The sequence below is a fragment of the Anoplophora glabripennis genome, unplaced genomic scaffold (genome assembly GCF_000390285.2).
Source record: "Anoplophora glabripennis isolate ALB-LARVAE unplaced genomic scaffold, Agla_2.0 scaffold1863, whole genome shotgun sequence".
Classification (NCBI taxonomy): Eukaryota; Metazoa; Arthropoda; class Insecta; order Coleoptera; family Cerambycidae; genus Anoplophora; species Anoplophora glabripennis.
In genome coordinates, this window is record NW_019418713.1 from 10,768 (window position 1) to 28,401 (window position 17,634).

General features: G+C 35.9%; 1 protein-coding gene across 1 annotated transcript; it reads right to left on the reverse strand.

The window, feature by feature from the left end:
- Positions 1 to 521: 521 nt before the first annotated feature.
- On the reverse strand, positions 522 to 14,581 carry LOC108916372 (transport and Golgi organization protein 11). The gene is made up of 3 exons (XM_018722605.1): positions 14,463 to 14,581; positions 14,193 to 14,411; positions 522 to 1,120 (listed from the first exon to the last, which is right to left on the reverse strand). Exons 2-3 carry the CDS (start codon positions 14,404 to 14,406, stop codon positions 675 to 677), a joined length of 660 nt encoding a protein of 219 aa, XP_018578121.1. The 5' UTR covers positions 14,407 to 14,411; positions 14,463 to 14,581; the 3' UTR covers positions 522 to 674.
- Between the last annotated feature and the right edge of the window lie 3,053 nt (positions 14,582 to 17,634).

Genomic DNA, 17,634 nt, shown 5'->3' on the forward strand with positions numbered 1-17,634 from the left:
TTCTGGAAAATGTTGCACACTGAATCGTTGAATGACCTTTGTTTTTTTATGGCACCTTGTTTCACACAAATTCTTCCATTTGAAACATCTCCCAGGTCTATAAGAGATCGTATTATATCTTCCCTGTAGTCAATAAGATATTTTTTTGACACCGTTTATATATAAGAAGTATGAATTCCATACTGCAATATTCAAAAGGTAAAATATTACCTTCTTATAACACCAAATAGTTTTTCTAGCTAGGTTGTTGTGACACCTCAACGGTAAACCATGCAAATCCGACATCTATGAACGTAGTCGCCAAGATATGGAGAAGACTATAGGATGTTCATAGACGTAAAATTAAAGTGTCACAGCACACCTCTCGACAATAACGTTTATAGACGTCGTCCGTCAACATGTTAAAAATGTCTTCGTTTTCTTAATTGTATTGTACTTTGTCTTATATATTTCAGTGATATTTTAAATTAAATTAGAAAAGAAACTGTCACTGGTGTTTACATCCAAAAATTACTCAGTTGTACATATTTGATAGTTTATTGAAACATTCTATATACATTAAAAAATTTCTAACTAAAATAAGATTTACAAAAACAATACCAGTGTCAATAAATTTTTTGTGTCAAACTTAAAATAGAAAGAAAATATAGCAAGTATTCTAATTAATTCATATCTTAATCTCTGTTCATCCATATAATAACTTTTAAAAGAAAATATGCAATTCCAAAACCTACAACAAACTTTTCTTTTTGAAGTCTGTTTAAATTTTCCAATTCTAATGCCATAATTCTTCTATTAAGTTTAGCCAACTGTCTACGTAAATGTAAAACCTCTTCAGCAGGTGTCAGACCCTCATTACCACCCCCAATAGGAGTAGACTCTCTAAAAGAATTAGAAACTTGAATACTTGAATCGTTTATATGTACTTTGGCATTAGGTTTGAAAACAAGGCTTTGTTCCACTTCTCGCTCTTCTTCATAATTCTGTACTCCGGGAAAAGGATATTTATCTAAAGTTAGTGTTCTAGGAGGTGTTGCTACCCTTGGTAAATCTGTTGGGTAAGGCTCAGAGGGAAGCAATGAATTATCAAAAACAATTTCCCGCGGAGGAGCTCTTGTACCTAAAAAAATATATTAAATAATTTTTTAACAGGTATACATTGAACAACATGTGAACTGACATTTTTAGCATTGACTAAAATAGTATATTGTGCAATATGTGCGGTAAGTTGTATATTGCCCACGAGAGTGGAGTTGAGCGCTGATCCGCACAAGTGAGCAATGGACAACTGCACGAATTGCACATACTTTTTGTTACGAATTCTAATCATGTTTTCACAGAATTTATTTTCAGATTTTTACTCAGTTTAGGTTGACATAAATAACTATCAAGTGTCATTTAAATTTAAAAATAATATTTTCGAGTGTTTTTTTTTTATTCATTAAATGAAAAATCAAGGGATGGCTCTAGCATAGATTTGCGTAGGTTATTTAAATTTTGCATGTTTTATTGTCAATTCGCGGGTGAGAAGTGTGTCATCTTAAATTGATAGTAAATTTTTTAATTATACAACTGTGCTCAGTACACTATAAAAAGATGATTCAAACAAGAGTTGAGCAAACTGCATAAAAGATATTCAGTGCACTGTAAAAAGAAGATTCAAACAAGAGTTGAACGATCTGCAGAAAAAGAAATCCCAAAGGAACGTACTGAATTCACAAAGTAAGTTTCCCTATTTTTGAAAATGGAATAAAATACCTTTTAAAAATTCAAAAAGCATATATTTACATCCTACAATATGTAGGTAATTATTTTTCATCATAAAGTTATACATTCGCACCACAGGATGCCACTCTTGTACTTTTTTCTAAGAAACGCACCCACTTTTATGCTACTGTTTTTCTATTCAGTTTTTATATGTTCCATTTTCTTATTTGTCAAGCTATCGAATTGAATTCCTGAAATTTTCGACTCTGATATAAGAAAAACAGGAGGAGTTCGAAGGGTGTATTGAAACTTCTTTCTTCAAAATTAAAGTTATTTTGCAGAATTATTCAAATTTATGTGATAACTTACAAAAATTTTTATGAAGTCACGCAAAACATGGCCTACTAGAAAATCCTAAACTTCTATGAAATTTTGGTAAGGGTGAGTTGTAGAAAGAACAGATTAAACGAAGTTTACAAAAACTTGGGATAATTTTTAAACTTAAATTATCAAATGGTGTGTTGTACAATAACTAATTAAAGGTCGGTTACCTAACAGCCGATTTTACAAAGTTGGCAGTACATTTTCGTTCGTCAGAACCGCGATATCCGTGCATCTGAACTACTAAAGAAATATGGCGCCTTTTTGAGAATAATTAATTTCCGACTTACTATTATCAAATTTTAGTATTTATAATGTAAACACAGTATTTAAATATGGACAAAGAAAAGGAGAAAAGTAAAAACCCGTGCACCAAGAAGAGAGAATCTTGTTATATTGCGTCCAAAAATATACCCAGTTTTTAGGTATCCGATGAACTGTATACTGTATGATTTACCAGTTCATTCAACTCCTCATCATCAGTATAATAATACAAATCCACCATTAAGTACATTAGTATTATTGGTACATTATGTACATTAGGTACATATTTGTTTTCACTTTTGGAATTTACTATTATTTTAAGAAATACGGATAGACTTTATAAGTCAGTTTTTAGTTAGTGTAATAACCATAGAGATAAATGGAAATAACAAAGAATCTTTCGTCCACGGAAAAATCAATAAAATGTATATTATATTTGATAAACTTAGTTTAAACTGCGAAATATGGTCGGTAAACTAAAACGCTGGTTAAACGAGGAATTTATCTTAAACTATATCGGTACAACACTCTTTGCATATTAAACTCCGTTTAATTCTTAACTCTTCTTTCTACAACCCGCCCTAAGGGGAATTAATTTTACCACAGTCAGAAATTTTAAATAATTTGTATAATTTGCTACAACTTTGGTCACAATAATTTTTTTCTGATTAGACAAATAGAAGAGATACAGGGATGCAAAAAAAATGCCCATAACTTTGTATTAATTGAACTGATTTTTAATAACTTTGGTTTCTTTGAAAAAGAATTTATGACCGATTTAAATTATCTATCTGAAAAAATTGTAGGAGTCTCATAACAATCTCACAGATTTTAATTTTTTTTTCAAATGTTGGAATGGCACCATACTACAGTGGTATTTCTGTGAGAAAGTACATGAAATTTATAAAAGAATAATGTAAACTGCAAGTCAATACCTGGCTTCCTTGTCGAGATAATTGCATAATTAATAATTTTTTATTGGAGCAAATGAGCACGACTCATTTTTTGAAGACGTACCTACCTATATTGAAAAAAAATATAATTTTAAAATTGCATTCCATATTTCTTCAAACCCCACCAATTCGTAATTTAGCATTTAATTTGAGTAGTCCGTTGCTTATCAGTCTGACAAATGTTACTTGAATTAATTATAGATTTGACAGTATATACAATCGAACTTCGATAACTCGAACCATGACTTGACACAAAGAAAGTTCAAGTTATCAAGAGTTCGAGTTATTGTGCAGTGAATTAGATGTGCATATGTGTATGTACATACAGGGTGGTCCAGATTTTAATAGACAAACTTCGGGAAAATACCAAACAGCAAAAAATGTATATTTAATATTTTAGATTGGGAGTAATCTAAAAAATTATGCCATTCCTATAGCAAATAGAGACCAGTTAGTGCAAAGGCTAAATAGGGCCTGCACTAATTTGAAGCAACATCCAGTTTTAATATGAGCTGCTGTGAATTCTATAACCAAAAGATGCCAAAAGACCGGTGTGAAATTGGCGACTAAAGTTGGCGACTGATATTTCCGAAGATAACCGAACATTCATGGGCGGAGGTACAAAATGTATTGCATCATAAAGGGTAATATAATATGTATCTCTTGTTGAAGAATTGCAATACCAAATGTTCACATTTTTTACAATTTTTGCTTTTTTTTATTAAAGGTTTCATCGACTCTCAACCTCCCCACTTTAATTTAAATAATAATTAGCATCACCGCTAGCACATAAACAAAGTAGGTATTTAAATTGTTCCTTTTTACAAAAATAATAATATCTCTCGTTTCGGGGTTATTAAAACAACCCTTCCGGTACTTGCGAGTCTATGAAATTTCAGCATTTCAAGAGAGCAGAGATATTATTATTTTCACGTTTTGGGGTTGTTAAAACAACCCTTCCGGTAATTGCGAGTCGATGAAATTTCAGCATTTCAAATAACACCCCGAATACTATTTTTCCAGAAAAAATGAAGTACTTATTATGTATGAGAGCGGAGATATTAATATTTTCACGTTTGGGGGTTGTTAAAAGAACTCTTCCGGTACTTGCGAGTCGATGAAATTTCAGCATTTCAAATAACACCCCGAATACTAATTTTCCAGAAAAAATTAAGTACTTATTATGTATGAGAGCGGAGACATTAATACATATTTTCACGTTTTGGGGTCGTTAAAACAACCCTTCCGGTACTTGCGAGTCGATGAAATTTCAGCATTTCAAAATACACCCCGAATACTATTTTTCCAGAAAAAATGAAGTGCTTATTATGTATGAGAGCGGAGATATTATTATATTCACGTTTCGGGGTTTTTAAAACAACCCTTACTGTACTTGCGAGTCGATGAAATTTCAGCATTTCAAAATACACCCTGAATACTATTGTTCCAAAAAAAATTAGATACTTATTATGTATGAGAGCGGTGATATTATTATTTTCAAATTTCGGGGTTGTTAAAACAACCCTTCCGGTACTTGCAAGTCGATGAAAGTTCAGCATTTCAAATAACACACCGAATACTATTTTTCCAGAAAAAATGGAGTACTTATTATGTATGAGAACGGAGATAGTATTATTTTTGTAAAAAGGAACAATTTAAATACCTACTTTGTTTATGTGCTAGCGGTGATGCTAATTATTATTTAAATTAAAGTGGGGAGGTTGAGAGTCGATGAAATCTTTAATAAAAAAAAGCAAAAATTGTAAAAAATGTGAACATTCGGTATTGCAATTCTTCAACAAGAGATACATATTATATTACCCTTTATGATGCAATACATTTTGTACCTCCACCCATGAATGTTCGGTTATCTTTGGAAATATTAGTCGCCAACTTTAGTCGCCAATTTCACACCGGTTGCCAAAAATGCATTGAGATTGGAGATGGATATTTCGAGCAATTGATTTAATTTATTTGTTTTTCATATGACTTTACTTGATGTTCGTGTTACTTGAAAGTTGAGCTGACATGTTTGCTATAATAGTAAAAATTTTTATCAAATTTGGACAAATTTGATGAAGTGGTTTTCCAGCTATTTAAAAAAAATTGCTTATTTTTGATAATTTCAACGCCCTGTATCTCATAAACGGTGGCTTTCTGCGCCTATGTTGATAAAGCAAAGATATTTTTGTTTTTTAGTACTTTCCCGAAGTTTGTCTATTAAAATCTGGACCACCCAAATTCGTTTTATTTTTCCCTATTTCAACGTTTTGTTTACTTAGATAACATGTCTCATAATTCGTAATCCATTCAGTTTTCATCTGGAATGTTTCAGACCGTTATAAAATGTATTTATATTACCAATTATTTCAGTGGCGTAGAAGTTTTACTTTAAATAAGGAAACGATATCTTTGTTTCTCCACCACTGGTTTTTGAATTAGGACTGTGTACATACATATGAGAAATATTTGAAAAAAAAAATGTGTACCAAATTTGGATAAATTTGATGAAGCGGTTTTCCAGATATTTAAAAAAATTGTTTTATTTTTGTTAATTTCAACGCCCTGTATCTCATAAACGTTGGCTTTCTGCGCCTATGTACATAGAGCAAAGTGATGTTAATTTTTGTTGTTTAGTACTTTCCCAAAGTTTGTCTATTAAAATCTGGACCACCCTGTATATACATATTTACTATTTGAGAAAAAAATATTTCACATATTGTTACAACGGCTATAGTTGTTTATTGCAATAATAGGCACTAATACATATATTGTAAATATATATACATATTTACGAGCATATGTACTTTATTCTCCTATAAAATAGTCAGTTATGATAATTATTGATAATTGACGAGCGGATTTTTTGATTTCATTTTAAAAAAAACTTCAAATTTAAATTATTAGTTTAAATTTATCTTCAATTGTTAAAGTATTTTACATACGTTTTGGGGCCATGTTAACGAACAGCAAAAAAAATGTTACGAATTACACTTCTGTAGTAACAAAACATACACACTATGTAGCTGCAGAAAACAAACTGCAGACAAGCTAAAGACGATTAAGTTATGAAATGCGATATAAAAGGTGCCAAATTTCCTAAATAATCTGAAACATTATTTAAAATTTAAGTTTTTACCTGTCTTTCAATTTTTTAAAACGTGACGGGTAAAATAAAATTATGTACATAAAAAAATGTTATAGCAGATGGTACATTGGGCGATGTGTAGTGTGACAGTACGTTGATTAAAACGGGCAATACATAACGTATGTAGAAGACAACTGCATTTGGACAACTTTATGTTGTTTGACATTTGATATAGTGCACATTGTCATGAAGAATTTCCCAATATTTTTACTAGATCAATTTTTGACGTTATGTACTTTTGACGTAAGTGCCAAAAAAATGTCTTCTTTGTCATAACTCCATGACCTTAAATATCGCGATATTCTGGTAATATTAGAAATATTTAAAAAGTTTCAATCCCCAAGTGACAAACTAAAAGAATTATGGAATTTATCTATTTAAAACAGAACTATATTGACTTTTATAGTAATTAATGAATTAAAAGTATATCAATGTTACTGAGCATGCGCACTAAAAATAATTTTGTGTAAGTAAAGTAGCCTCACAACGAGATGCTATTCTGGAAAAGTTTGGTTATGGTTAAGAGTATGTCTATAATAAACCACTTGAAGAAAAAAACACTCGATAAACACAGCACAACACCAAGAGAAACAGTAAAAATACTTAGCAGAACTAGAAAATGGCAAAATTAAAGAAAAGAGAAAATAAGCTAATGATGACAGTGATGATCATATCAACAAGATCTCACCTGTGTATGAGGCTATTCTTTCCGAGCAAGCGCATTAGGAATAACAACGCTAATGTTAAATTTTTACTTTATTTAAATTTAGAAATATTCTTTTATATCGTTTTTTGTAAGTTTTTCAATTTCAACTATGACAATTTGTTATGGGTGACCTAAATATGTGACGTCACACTAAAAGTGTCTATTATTATGCTCGAGTTATCAAGAAATTCGAGTAATAGAAGTTCTAGTTCAAGTAAAAATAACCTTAAATTCTCACTGCTAATGCTATTGCTAACCAATTTGTTCGACTTATCAAAAATTTGAGTTATCGAAGTTTGAGCTATAAAAGTTTGATTGTACATAAGTGACAAGTGTCAAAGTAAAGTATTAAAATGTCATAAACTTGCGTGCATAGAAATCGGCCACTGCAAACTTTTGACTTTAATTATATATTTATTTTAAATTATTCAGATCAAAAAAAGAAATATGCTGTTTGAAAGGCAATGATGCTTTAATATGAGTTTAAATTTATTAAAAGCGCTTGCTATTTATATGTGTAGCAACCGATAAACAAATGAATTGTATTTATGTGGTGGTTATAGCAAGAATAACAAACTTGTGACAGATCAATATTATTGCCTTTGCAATTGAAATTTGTACATTACCTATTCGTTTTTCATAATTTCAATAGTTTCAAAGTATGTTAGTATAATGCATATTACACCGCAAAAAGCTGCCCAAGTTATTGCTTTAATCGAAAATGGACTTAGCTAACGAGTTGTTGCTCGACAATTGGATGTGACACATACAACAATTCGAAGAGTGTGCCAACGTTATGAGGAGACTGGATACTTTCATAGACGACCTGGAACAGGCAGAAAACGATGTATAACAGCTCGTGATGACCGCTTTATTGTGTCAACAACATTAAGAAGTCATCTTAATGCGGTTCAAGTGCAACAACAGCTCCGTGAAGTTCGAAGAGTGGCTATTAGTCAGTGGCAAGTAAGAAGAAGGCTGCAGGAAAGTAACCTGACCCCTAAAAAACCTGCAATTGGTCCAAAACTTACCCCAGCTCATAGTCAAGCACGTCTGTGTTTTGCATGGGATCATCTGAATTAAATATTGGAACAATGGGGATCTGTTCTGTTTTCAGATGAGACCAGACTATGCCTCTATGGTAGCGACCGAAGACGAAAAGGGTACTGGATACTAAAAGAACGATTTGCAGAATGCTGCATTGAAGAGCACGAACCGACCCTGCTTTCATCACTAAGGGCAATCATGATCAAGGGAGAGGTTTAACAAGTCCTAGGTACATTGAGAAAATTTTAGCAGTTCATGTGGTACCATACATCAACTACATTGGACACGAGTTTATTTTTATGTATGACAATGTGAGGCTGCACACCGCAAGAATTATGCCAGATTACATATCAGAAGCCGGTTTTCGGGTTATGGAGTGACCAGCATGCAGTCACGACCTAAATTCAGTTGAACATTTATGGGATGAGCTAAAACGAAGAATTTGAGCTAGACTTCATGCCCCAACCTCGATCCCAAAACTTATTGTAGTAGAAGAAGTGTGTTACAACACTATTGCGTCGTTTATTTCTTTATTTGTTGTTAGATTACCACACTTTATTTGTTTTTATGCACCGGCAGCTCTTTTATGGCTAGGTTGTGGGTAAGGTAAAAGTATTAATTCACATCAAGTAGGGAATAAATATATTATGCAATCTAAGGGTTATTTCTAGGGGTGTCAATCACTTTTAAATAAGTAAACAAATATTGATGAAAAGTGATAAATGTCAATATCAAAAATACAGATGTTTTTTTTATCTATTTAAAGTATAACATTGGCGAGTTGAGGTAGTTACAGACATCACGAAAGAAAACCAGAAAACATAAAATTTAAAAACAGTTTTATTAGAAACTATTCAAACTGAAGAATGGCTACACTAATACTTGATGTAATGAAGTAAAGTAATGGGTATGAAATATACCTTCTAAATTAATCTACAAAAATGCATTAAAGTTAATACTACATTTAATAAGTATACCTATATAATAAGTCAAAAAAAAAGTGAAGGTTAACGCAGCATTCAAATGTAGATTTTTGTATTGAATAATTGTAAAATAATATAATAACGGTGTCAAAATAGTGGGTTATTTGTGATCACAAGTACCTTACATAATGAAATTAAATGTTGACGGATAGAATATACACAGTTATACATAGATATACCTCATAATCAGATATCGAGTAATTTGGAAAATTTAAATATGGTTACGTCATGTGAACAAAATAGGTTTAAAATTTGGCATGGAAATCAAAATCTTGTGGTTATTCATAAAATAAAACCTGACTTATCCACGTGGTCCAATCCACAAGCTAAAATGGCGGCTCCATGGTCCCAGAAATGGCTATGACAAATAGACTGACGACATCAGATCGGCCGAAATGCCAATACGTCTAGGAAGTCTATGTAGTGGAAAACCACGGGGAAGACGCAGCAAACAGGCTTGGTGGAGACAACGGGGATCGTGTAGGTGTGGAGTACGGCTCCCAGGGCGACACGTGCTGATTACATAACCAGGTGTAAAACCTGATCGGAGGGACTCGAACGCGGTACACGCCTACTCCTAACTTACTTGCCCTGTGGATATTTAAACCACGGTATACCTAACTGCAATAATAAAAAAGATCAGCAATTATACTTACGGAGCAACCTCCGGCGAGTTGACAGTTTTTAGTTGACTATTAGCAAAGCTATTGGATGCTGGTGATGCAATGTACGATGTACAGTTCAAAATATCGGCATCGAGCCTACTCTAATAATTCTGTTGCAATTTTACAACGGCACAGGTTGAATGAACGATTTCACGATTTCTGACCCGCGTCTCAAGAAGTTCTGTCCGTTCATCTGTATCTTTTTCGAATTTAATATTCGCCCTACTCCGCGTGAAGCGCGCACGACCGGACTTTGGTTGTTATAAAAACTAGACATCTGATTGTGTTCCTACACGATACAGGATGGTATAAAATTTCCTAGCCAAGGATACTGGGACACAACAATAAATATGTATTTTATTAAGGTGTCTTATTTGAATGCTACAACACCTCACAAGAAACAATAGCGAACTTAATAAGATCTATGCCTAATCGTTTGAGAGATGTTATTAAGGCAAGAGGGGGTCATATGCATTATTAAAAATTAAGTGTTAATTTAGATAATTGTCAATAACCACATTTCCTTTAGTAATAAAAAAAGTCAATTTGTTTCATGCATTAATTTCATTTGTTAAAACTAAGGAACAAAAATAAATTGTAATAAATTTAAGCTTAAAGTATATTAAATTGTCTTTCAAATAGCATACTTCTTTTTTTTTTAATTTGATGAATAGTTTAAAAAATATAAATAATTAAAGTCAAAAGTTTGCAGTGGGCCGATTTCTATGCACGCAAGTTTAGTTTATTACAATGCTTCCAAAATGCGACTATTGCTTTAAGAATATATTCTATGCGATATCTTGAAAGAAGATATTACAAAAGAAATGCTTTTAGAAACCTAGCAAGGCATATCATCGGCGACACCGCAAAACCTAGTAACTACAAAAATCATATGAGAAAGTTTTTTTCATTATAAGAATTAAATAAATTAGAATTAATTATCTCTAAATTTATAGTGTTTTATTATAAAAAAACACCCGTGTCATATTTTTTTAACTAGAGCTGATACAGAAATTTCAATCATGGAATTGAAATCGTAATCAAAAATTGGACTAATATCATGTAACATAACCCAATCATCAGAAATGCTGTTGTTGTTATAATCAAACATATCTTCTTTCGTTGGAATGTATCTCTTCCCAGAATCATACAAGCTCTCTCTTTGTAAGTTCACTACAATATTTCCCTTGGTTTATTCATCAACTTCTTCATCAAAGAGTGATAAAATAGTAATTTCTTCTGACAAGTACCAAAGATGTTGGCTCAGGGCTGCTTTGGAGATCTCTTTGTCAACAGTTTCATATTCCTTAATCCTCTTTAAAAAGCACAAATCTTGATTTGGTGCCTTCACCGCCAGACTACATCCAAGCCATGGTTTCACATATATAACAGCAATGAATAAACAAACGTCTTGAAGTGCTCGTTTATCCTTGGCGTTAATTTTAAACTGAGATTGCAACAAACATATTTTCAAAGAGTAAATAGCTCTAGCCATCCACCTTGCTTGATGCATTGCTCCAGGAGGTCTTATTTTATTTTTTTTCTCAGTATCCTCCTAAGAAAATAATAGATAGTTCAATCAGTTCCCGGTAATCGTCGCGGACAATGAATTTTTGCAGTTCTCGATTATAAAATGTCAACAATTCTTCTATTATTGTATTACAAAAATGCTGCGAGACGATGTCGGTGTATGTTTCAATAGCAGCAGGATTAATAGTTTTCCAGCTGTCTCTAAACTTTTTAAATATCGGGATATCAGGGCTACTTGTGATTTGGTGGATTTTTGTTTCAAATACACATTTTAAAACCAGTTCATAAACGTGATGGCGGCAAGCAAAGAGTAATAATTCCCTGTCTAGCTTTTGTTCCAAAAGTACACAAGCCCCTTTCAATTGCCCTGTATTAGATGCAGTTCTGTCACAGCACATTATTTGTACTTTGTCCTAGAGGTTCCAGTCATAAAGTGCGTTTAACACAGCTTTAGCTTGTTCTTGACCGGAAGAGCTCTCCAGTTTGGCTACAGCCAAAAGTTGTACTTTTTCTCCAAATGAAATAATAATTGGCAGGCGTTCTTCTTTAGAACTTCTTACGTCCAGTCCAGGTAATAATTTCCCGTCCCAGTGAACGGTCACCGTTTCAGGCAAATTATTCTGAAAATCTGATTTTATAGATTCCGCTCTATCTTTTCTACTCTGTGTGCAAATGCGCTGAATAGACGATTTGTTTATCGGAAAATCATCACAGCTTAGATCTAGTGCTTCTACTACAGCCTGAAGTATATAGACAGAATCCCTTATGCTTAATTGACATCTATCTAAAGCTGCAACTAACTTAGGAGTGATGAAGTCTTTCTTTCCTCTTTTTGTAGTAGTTCCAGAACTTACCGTTTGAGATGTCGATGGCAAGGGTTCCTCAAGGCTTTCATCAGAGCTGGTAGGTTGATCGGGATGTCCTTGCATTTCAATAAAATCTTGTGTAGTTTTAGATGACGATAAACTCTCGGAATACATTTGCTCATGTCTTTTTTTCTCTTCTTTTAATTTTCTCTGTCTTGCTCTTTCTTCTTTCTCAGCTAACTTTTTATCTACACCCGCTAAACATCCTGGACGTCCCGATTCTTTGTTTTTTAAAAAGATTTTATCTTCTATTTTCATCCATTCCAAAGCATTAGCATGTGCTATATCGAATAAATTATCCAAATTGTTTTGAAAGTCCTCCTCACTGTGCTTACAAACATCTTGTTTTTTTTTGGAATTTTTTTGCAACTCTCTCCAAACATGGTGAAGATCCACAAGTTTTTTTACACAGTTAGGGATGGCTCTGGTAGGGATTCTAGCTTTTTCCCAGAATATAATACACTCTCGAATGACGAGATTTGCGCTTTTATTAACAGTCAATTTAACTTCGCGAATGTTGAAAAAGAGGACTGCAAGAAATTGACGGTTAGACGGTAACTTTGCTCCAGTTATTTGATGGTTCACGTCACCAACTAAGAAAATACTTTTTTTAGTGCTTCTTAATTCCACTGCCATTTTTTAAATGTAAAACAATATATTAATCACGAGACTAACTAAGAACAAATGACAAATACAGCGAGTACCCGCTGCTACTTCCGCGCAACTTGTATGAACATGATTCGATGCAAGTCAGCACGGGTTATCGTTCTCCAAATGGGGTAAAAATTTATTTCCGAGTGTTTTAAGCACAAATGAAAAAAACTAAGACCTATGCATTAAAAAATAAGAACTAAAAAATAAGGGACACCCTAAAGCCAAAAGTTTATGGCCCATATCAAACCTTTGAATTTTTCCGCCATACTTAAACTGCACTAACTAGCATGAACCTTGTGTTAAAGAACTTGCACTCAGTGGAGAAATAGTTCATTTTGGTCATAAGAACACACAGAACATTCAAATAATGGTTGCAAATTTTCAAATTTGAACAATGAATTTTGGGCAAGCCAGTGCAGCACTAACGCAATAAATCGAAAATGCTATTAAATTAATTACTCCGTAAAATATGTCCATCTTCTCAAGAGTTGAGAATTTGTAGGAAATTTTCAAACTCACATTCTGACAGATTTAAAAAAGTATAAAACTAGTGACGGGCACTATCGAATAATTACTAAACGAATAGTATTGACTATTGAATAAATTCATTCGAATAAAATCATTCATTACTACTTTTAACCGCTTAGACAACTACAAATGCGTGCTTTCTGGCTCCGACTGATATCGAGCGCTATCGATCGCTGCCCGAAGGTGAATGCAGCGCTGTTATATGATCATCAGTATTACCTATTTAGGTATATTAATGTTGAATTATAAAATTTATTTTGAGTCATAAATATTCTTTTCATTCCGACGAACAGCCAATAACAATTGTTATGAATCGGAATGTATTCATTCGTTAGTAAGGATTGTAAGGATAACATATTTTGTGTATCAGATAAAACTAGTGGTAGTAGTATTCAAACGATGAATGAATTCATTGAAATTTTAGTTCAATTAAACAAATGTTGTCGGGTTTTAAAATATTAGAGAAACGATATATTGTTACTTTTTTCATTCTGATGAATAATAGTTTGTTTTTATTTGTAATATTTATTAAAAAGTAGCGTGAATGAAGAATTCAGTCTATATCGGTAAACAACGACAGACACGACAGCACCGCTGCCGCGTATGCCGTAAACGTAACTACAATTCATTCGTTCGATTTTTATTCGAATACTGTGTCGTTAGTCACTATCGAATAATTCAAATAATCTGCAACTCTCGAATAATTCGATAGTTTTTATTCGATAGCGCCCATCACTATATAAAACCATTTGTCACATACCAACATGCTGATGTTGACCTGCAACCAATATTCTCTCAGGAACATTCATACTTAAATTATCTCCAATCCATGAATTCCGGTGAACTCCATTTAAATCTGAATTAAAACTAATTTTATCTGGTACTTTCATTTTCTGATTTATTTCTACTTTAAAATTAGCATCGGACACAAATGCATCTTCTGTGTAATGAGATGGACTTGTATTTGTGGACATTTTTCCTAAAAGTTTTAAGTATTTATTTAATAGATATAGTAATTAACATTTCTTACTTATTTGTTTTAGTAGTTATTTTATCAATTGTAAAAATATCAGTTTATACAATAAACATTTTAAATCAAGGTGTTATAATAATGACACAAATTATTTGGACCACCCATTTTTTGACAGAACACGATCAGGGTGACCAACTGTCAACCTGAGGGCCTTTCGATTTGGCAACAATAGTAGCTATTAATAGCTCAGAGTTCCGAGCGGGCAGCCGAGCAGAGCAGACGTGTTTTGTGAAAGTGTAGTGCAACGAGCAAAATCTACCTGCCTTTATTAAGGCTATCTGGAAAGAATCCCTTTCCTTCCTCTTAATCACCGACCTAATCCCCGGGTTAAGCATAGAGGCCGTCGGCATCTTTGTTACAGATTATGCCCAGGTAAGTTTTACTTATTTATCAGTTATTTGCATTATTTTAAAGCGTTCGATTCGCTTATTCCTTAAACTGAGGGTGTTTCCACCTTTGAGTAAGGGATACGCCATTATTCCATGGCTAGAAATTGGCCTCAATGATTTGGGATCTAGGGGGATTATCCCTCTTTATCCTGCCTCATCTCGTGTAGGCCTGGACAGCCTTCGTAGGTAGGCCCCATCCGTCGTCTACCCCGACCGCAAATGCGGCCGGTGTAGGCGGTTTGTGGGACCTCCTTTTGTCCTGGCTGGGCCCCGCCGGCTAGGGCCCTTTCTTCTGGCGCTCTTCTTGCTTCGCCGGCTCGTCTGTGTAAACCCCGGGGGTAGTGTCATGTTTATGTGTGGTATGGTTGGGTAGGGTAGTGCGGCTATGCAGCCTGGGATGCGCTTTGCTAAGGTGGCCCTTAGGCTAGCGCGGGAGGGGAGGGTTAAGGAGGGTATGGGGGTGTGTGTGTGTGTGTGTGTGTGTGTCGTTGTCTTCGTTTCTTGATCCTGGCTGTCTCTGAAACAGAAAAGGTTAGCGGGCAGGGGGGGGGTCATTGGGGTGGTCACCCAGGGTCAAAAAGTTGGTGTCTAGGTCTTTTGTGTTTGTCGGTCACGTCGGGTACGTAGTCAACGGCTTGCCTGAGGAGGGGATTGTCATGTCTAGCGGCTACGTCAAATCGTTTCTCCGCGTTTTGTCTTATTGTCTGTGTAGCGTTTGTGTATTGTAAGTCTCGTAATATGTCAGTGTTTCTTACGTACCAGGGCGCGTCGGTGGCCGTGCGGAGGGCTATGTTTTCCACAGCCTGTAATGACTTTAAGTGGCTTTTTGCCGCGTGACCCCACGCCGTGGAGGCGTAGGTTAGCTGCGGTTGAAGTACCACCTTGATAAGCGTTCGCTTATTCCTTAAACTGAGGGTGTTTCCACCTTTGAGTAAGGGATAGAGCCTAGCCCTGGTGGTCTTCGCTCGCGCCACCGTCTCCACGATGTGCGGTTTCCACGTGAGACGCTGGTCCATCGTCACGCCCAGGTATCGTGTTTGTCGATTCCAGGAGATAGGTTCCTGGGATAGTGTCAGTCTGTCGAGGTTTTGTGGGATTTTTCGTTTGGTAAAAAGGATAGCCGAACTTTTGTTGGGATTAATTTTGACTTTCCACCTGTTGCACCAGGTTTCAAGTTGGTCTAAGGAGTTTTGGAGGAGGGAGACGGAATATCTAGGATCTACGGATTGGGATGTGATTGTCAGGTCGTCGGCGTATAAGTATATGTTGGTGTTGGGGGGATGTGGGATGTCGGAGTTGTAAATGGTGTATAGGTGTGGGGACAGGACGGTGCCCTGGGGGACACCGGCCTCCATGGGACGGGTGGTGGAAAGGGAATCTTGGATTTGGATGCGGAATTTTCGGTGGTGTAGGTAGGATTTTATGAGTTTGGTAAAGGATATGGGATATTGGTTGGTGAGCATTTTCATCAGTAGGCCTTCATGCCAAACCGTATCGAAGGCCTTTGCGACGTCCAGGAAGACAGCACCAGTGTACTGTCCCCTGTTGAAGGCCGCCGTGATGTGCTCGGTAAGGCGAAGGATTTGGAGTTCAGTGGAGTGATTGGGTCGGAAGGCGAACTGCTCGTCTGGAATGACTTGCAGTTCTTGGGAGTGGGTTCTTAGACGGGTTAGGATAATTTTTTCTACCACTTTGCTCATAGCCGGGAGCAGGCTAATGGGCCGGTAGTTGGATGGGATGGTGTGATCTTTGTTGGGTTTTGGGATAAGGATTATGTTTGCTGTTTTCCAGCGGGTAGGGAAGTGTCTTAGTCTGAGTGTCGCGTTTGTTATGTTTAGTAGGGCCATGAGGCCCTTGTGTGGTAGTCGTTTAAGTGTCGTGTTATGTATATTGTCGGGTCCGGGGGCTTTTCTGTTTTTAAGTCTGCGTATTGTCAGTCTTAGTTCGTCAGGTGTTGCGGGGGGGATTATGTCATTGTCTGGCTCTCTGTCGACGCGTCGGGCCGCGCGCTCAGCCACTATCTCGAATTCCTCGTCTTCGTCGGGCAGCTGAGGCAGTCTACACTGCAGTTCCAGGCTATCGGCGAAAGCCTCGGCCTTTTCCTGGTTCGTGTAAACCACCCCCACACTACCGTGGATTGGAGGAATTTTACGGCGAGCGGTCTGTCGCAGGGCCCTCTGCGTTTTCCAGAGGCTGTTGTCTTGTGGATCCAGCGACTCCAGGTGCCTAGCCCAGTTATCCTGGGCCAGTTCATCCAGAGCCGCCTTCACCCGTCTGTTAAGTACGTTTAAGTCATGTCTGTGTCGGGGGAGGCGGGTGCGGGTGGCAAGCCGTTTCGCACGTCGTCTGTCACGTATTAAGTTTTTTATGTCATCGGGGAGGGTGCCCCGGGGGTTTGTCAGTCGGGGGACAATAGTCTCCGTCGTAGTCTGAGTCAGGGCGTTATTAATGTCAGTCTCAAGGGAGAGGATTGCCGCCTCCAGATCATGGGTGGTTTCGATGACTGGGAGCGCTATGTTTCCTTGCATTACTGCTCGGAAGCGTTCCCAGTTAGTGAACCTCCTCGTGAAGGTCTAGGAAAGGATTTTGTCTAAGTCATTGTCAAGTCGTGGTAGTCTGGGTGGGTGGTAACAGGACACCACAGCAACGTCTCCATGCCGGCCGTAGCGATCTCACCGCTATCGCCACGGCCTCTGTGTTTTGAGTTCGGAGCCGCTGCAGCGGATAGTGGTCGATGCACTTTTTTACTATGAGTGCAACATCACCCCCGTTACGGTTTC

What these genes read in the sequence shown, in the direction of transcription:
- LOC108916372 (XM_018722605.1), bottom strand. Translation starts at nt 14,406, where the DNA reads ATGTCCACAAATACAAGTCCATCTCATTACACAGAAGATGCATTTGTG. An exon ending in AGGTCAACATCAGCATGTTG is followed by an intron (nt 1,121 to 14,192) that starts GTATGTGACAAA and finishes ATATTTTTTTAG; the next exon opens with GTACAAGAGCTCCTCCGCGG.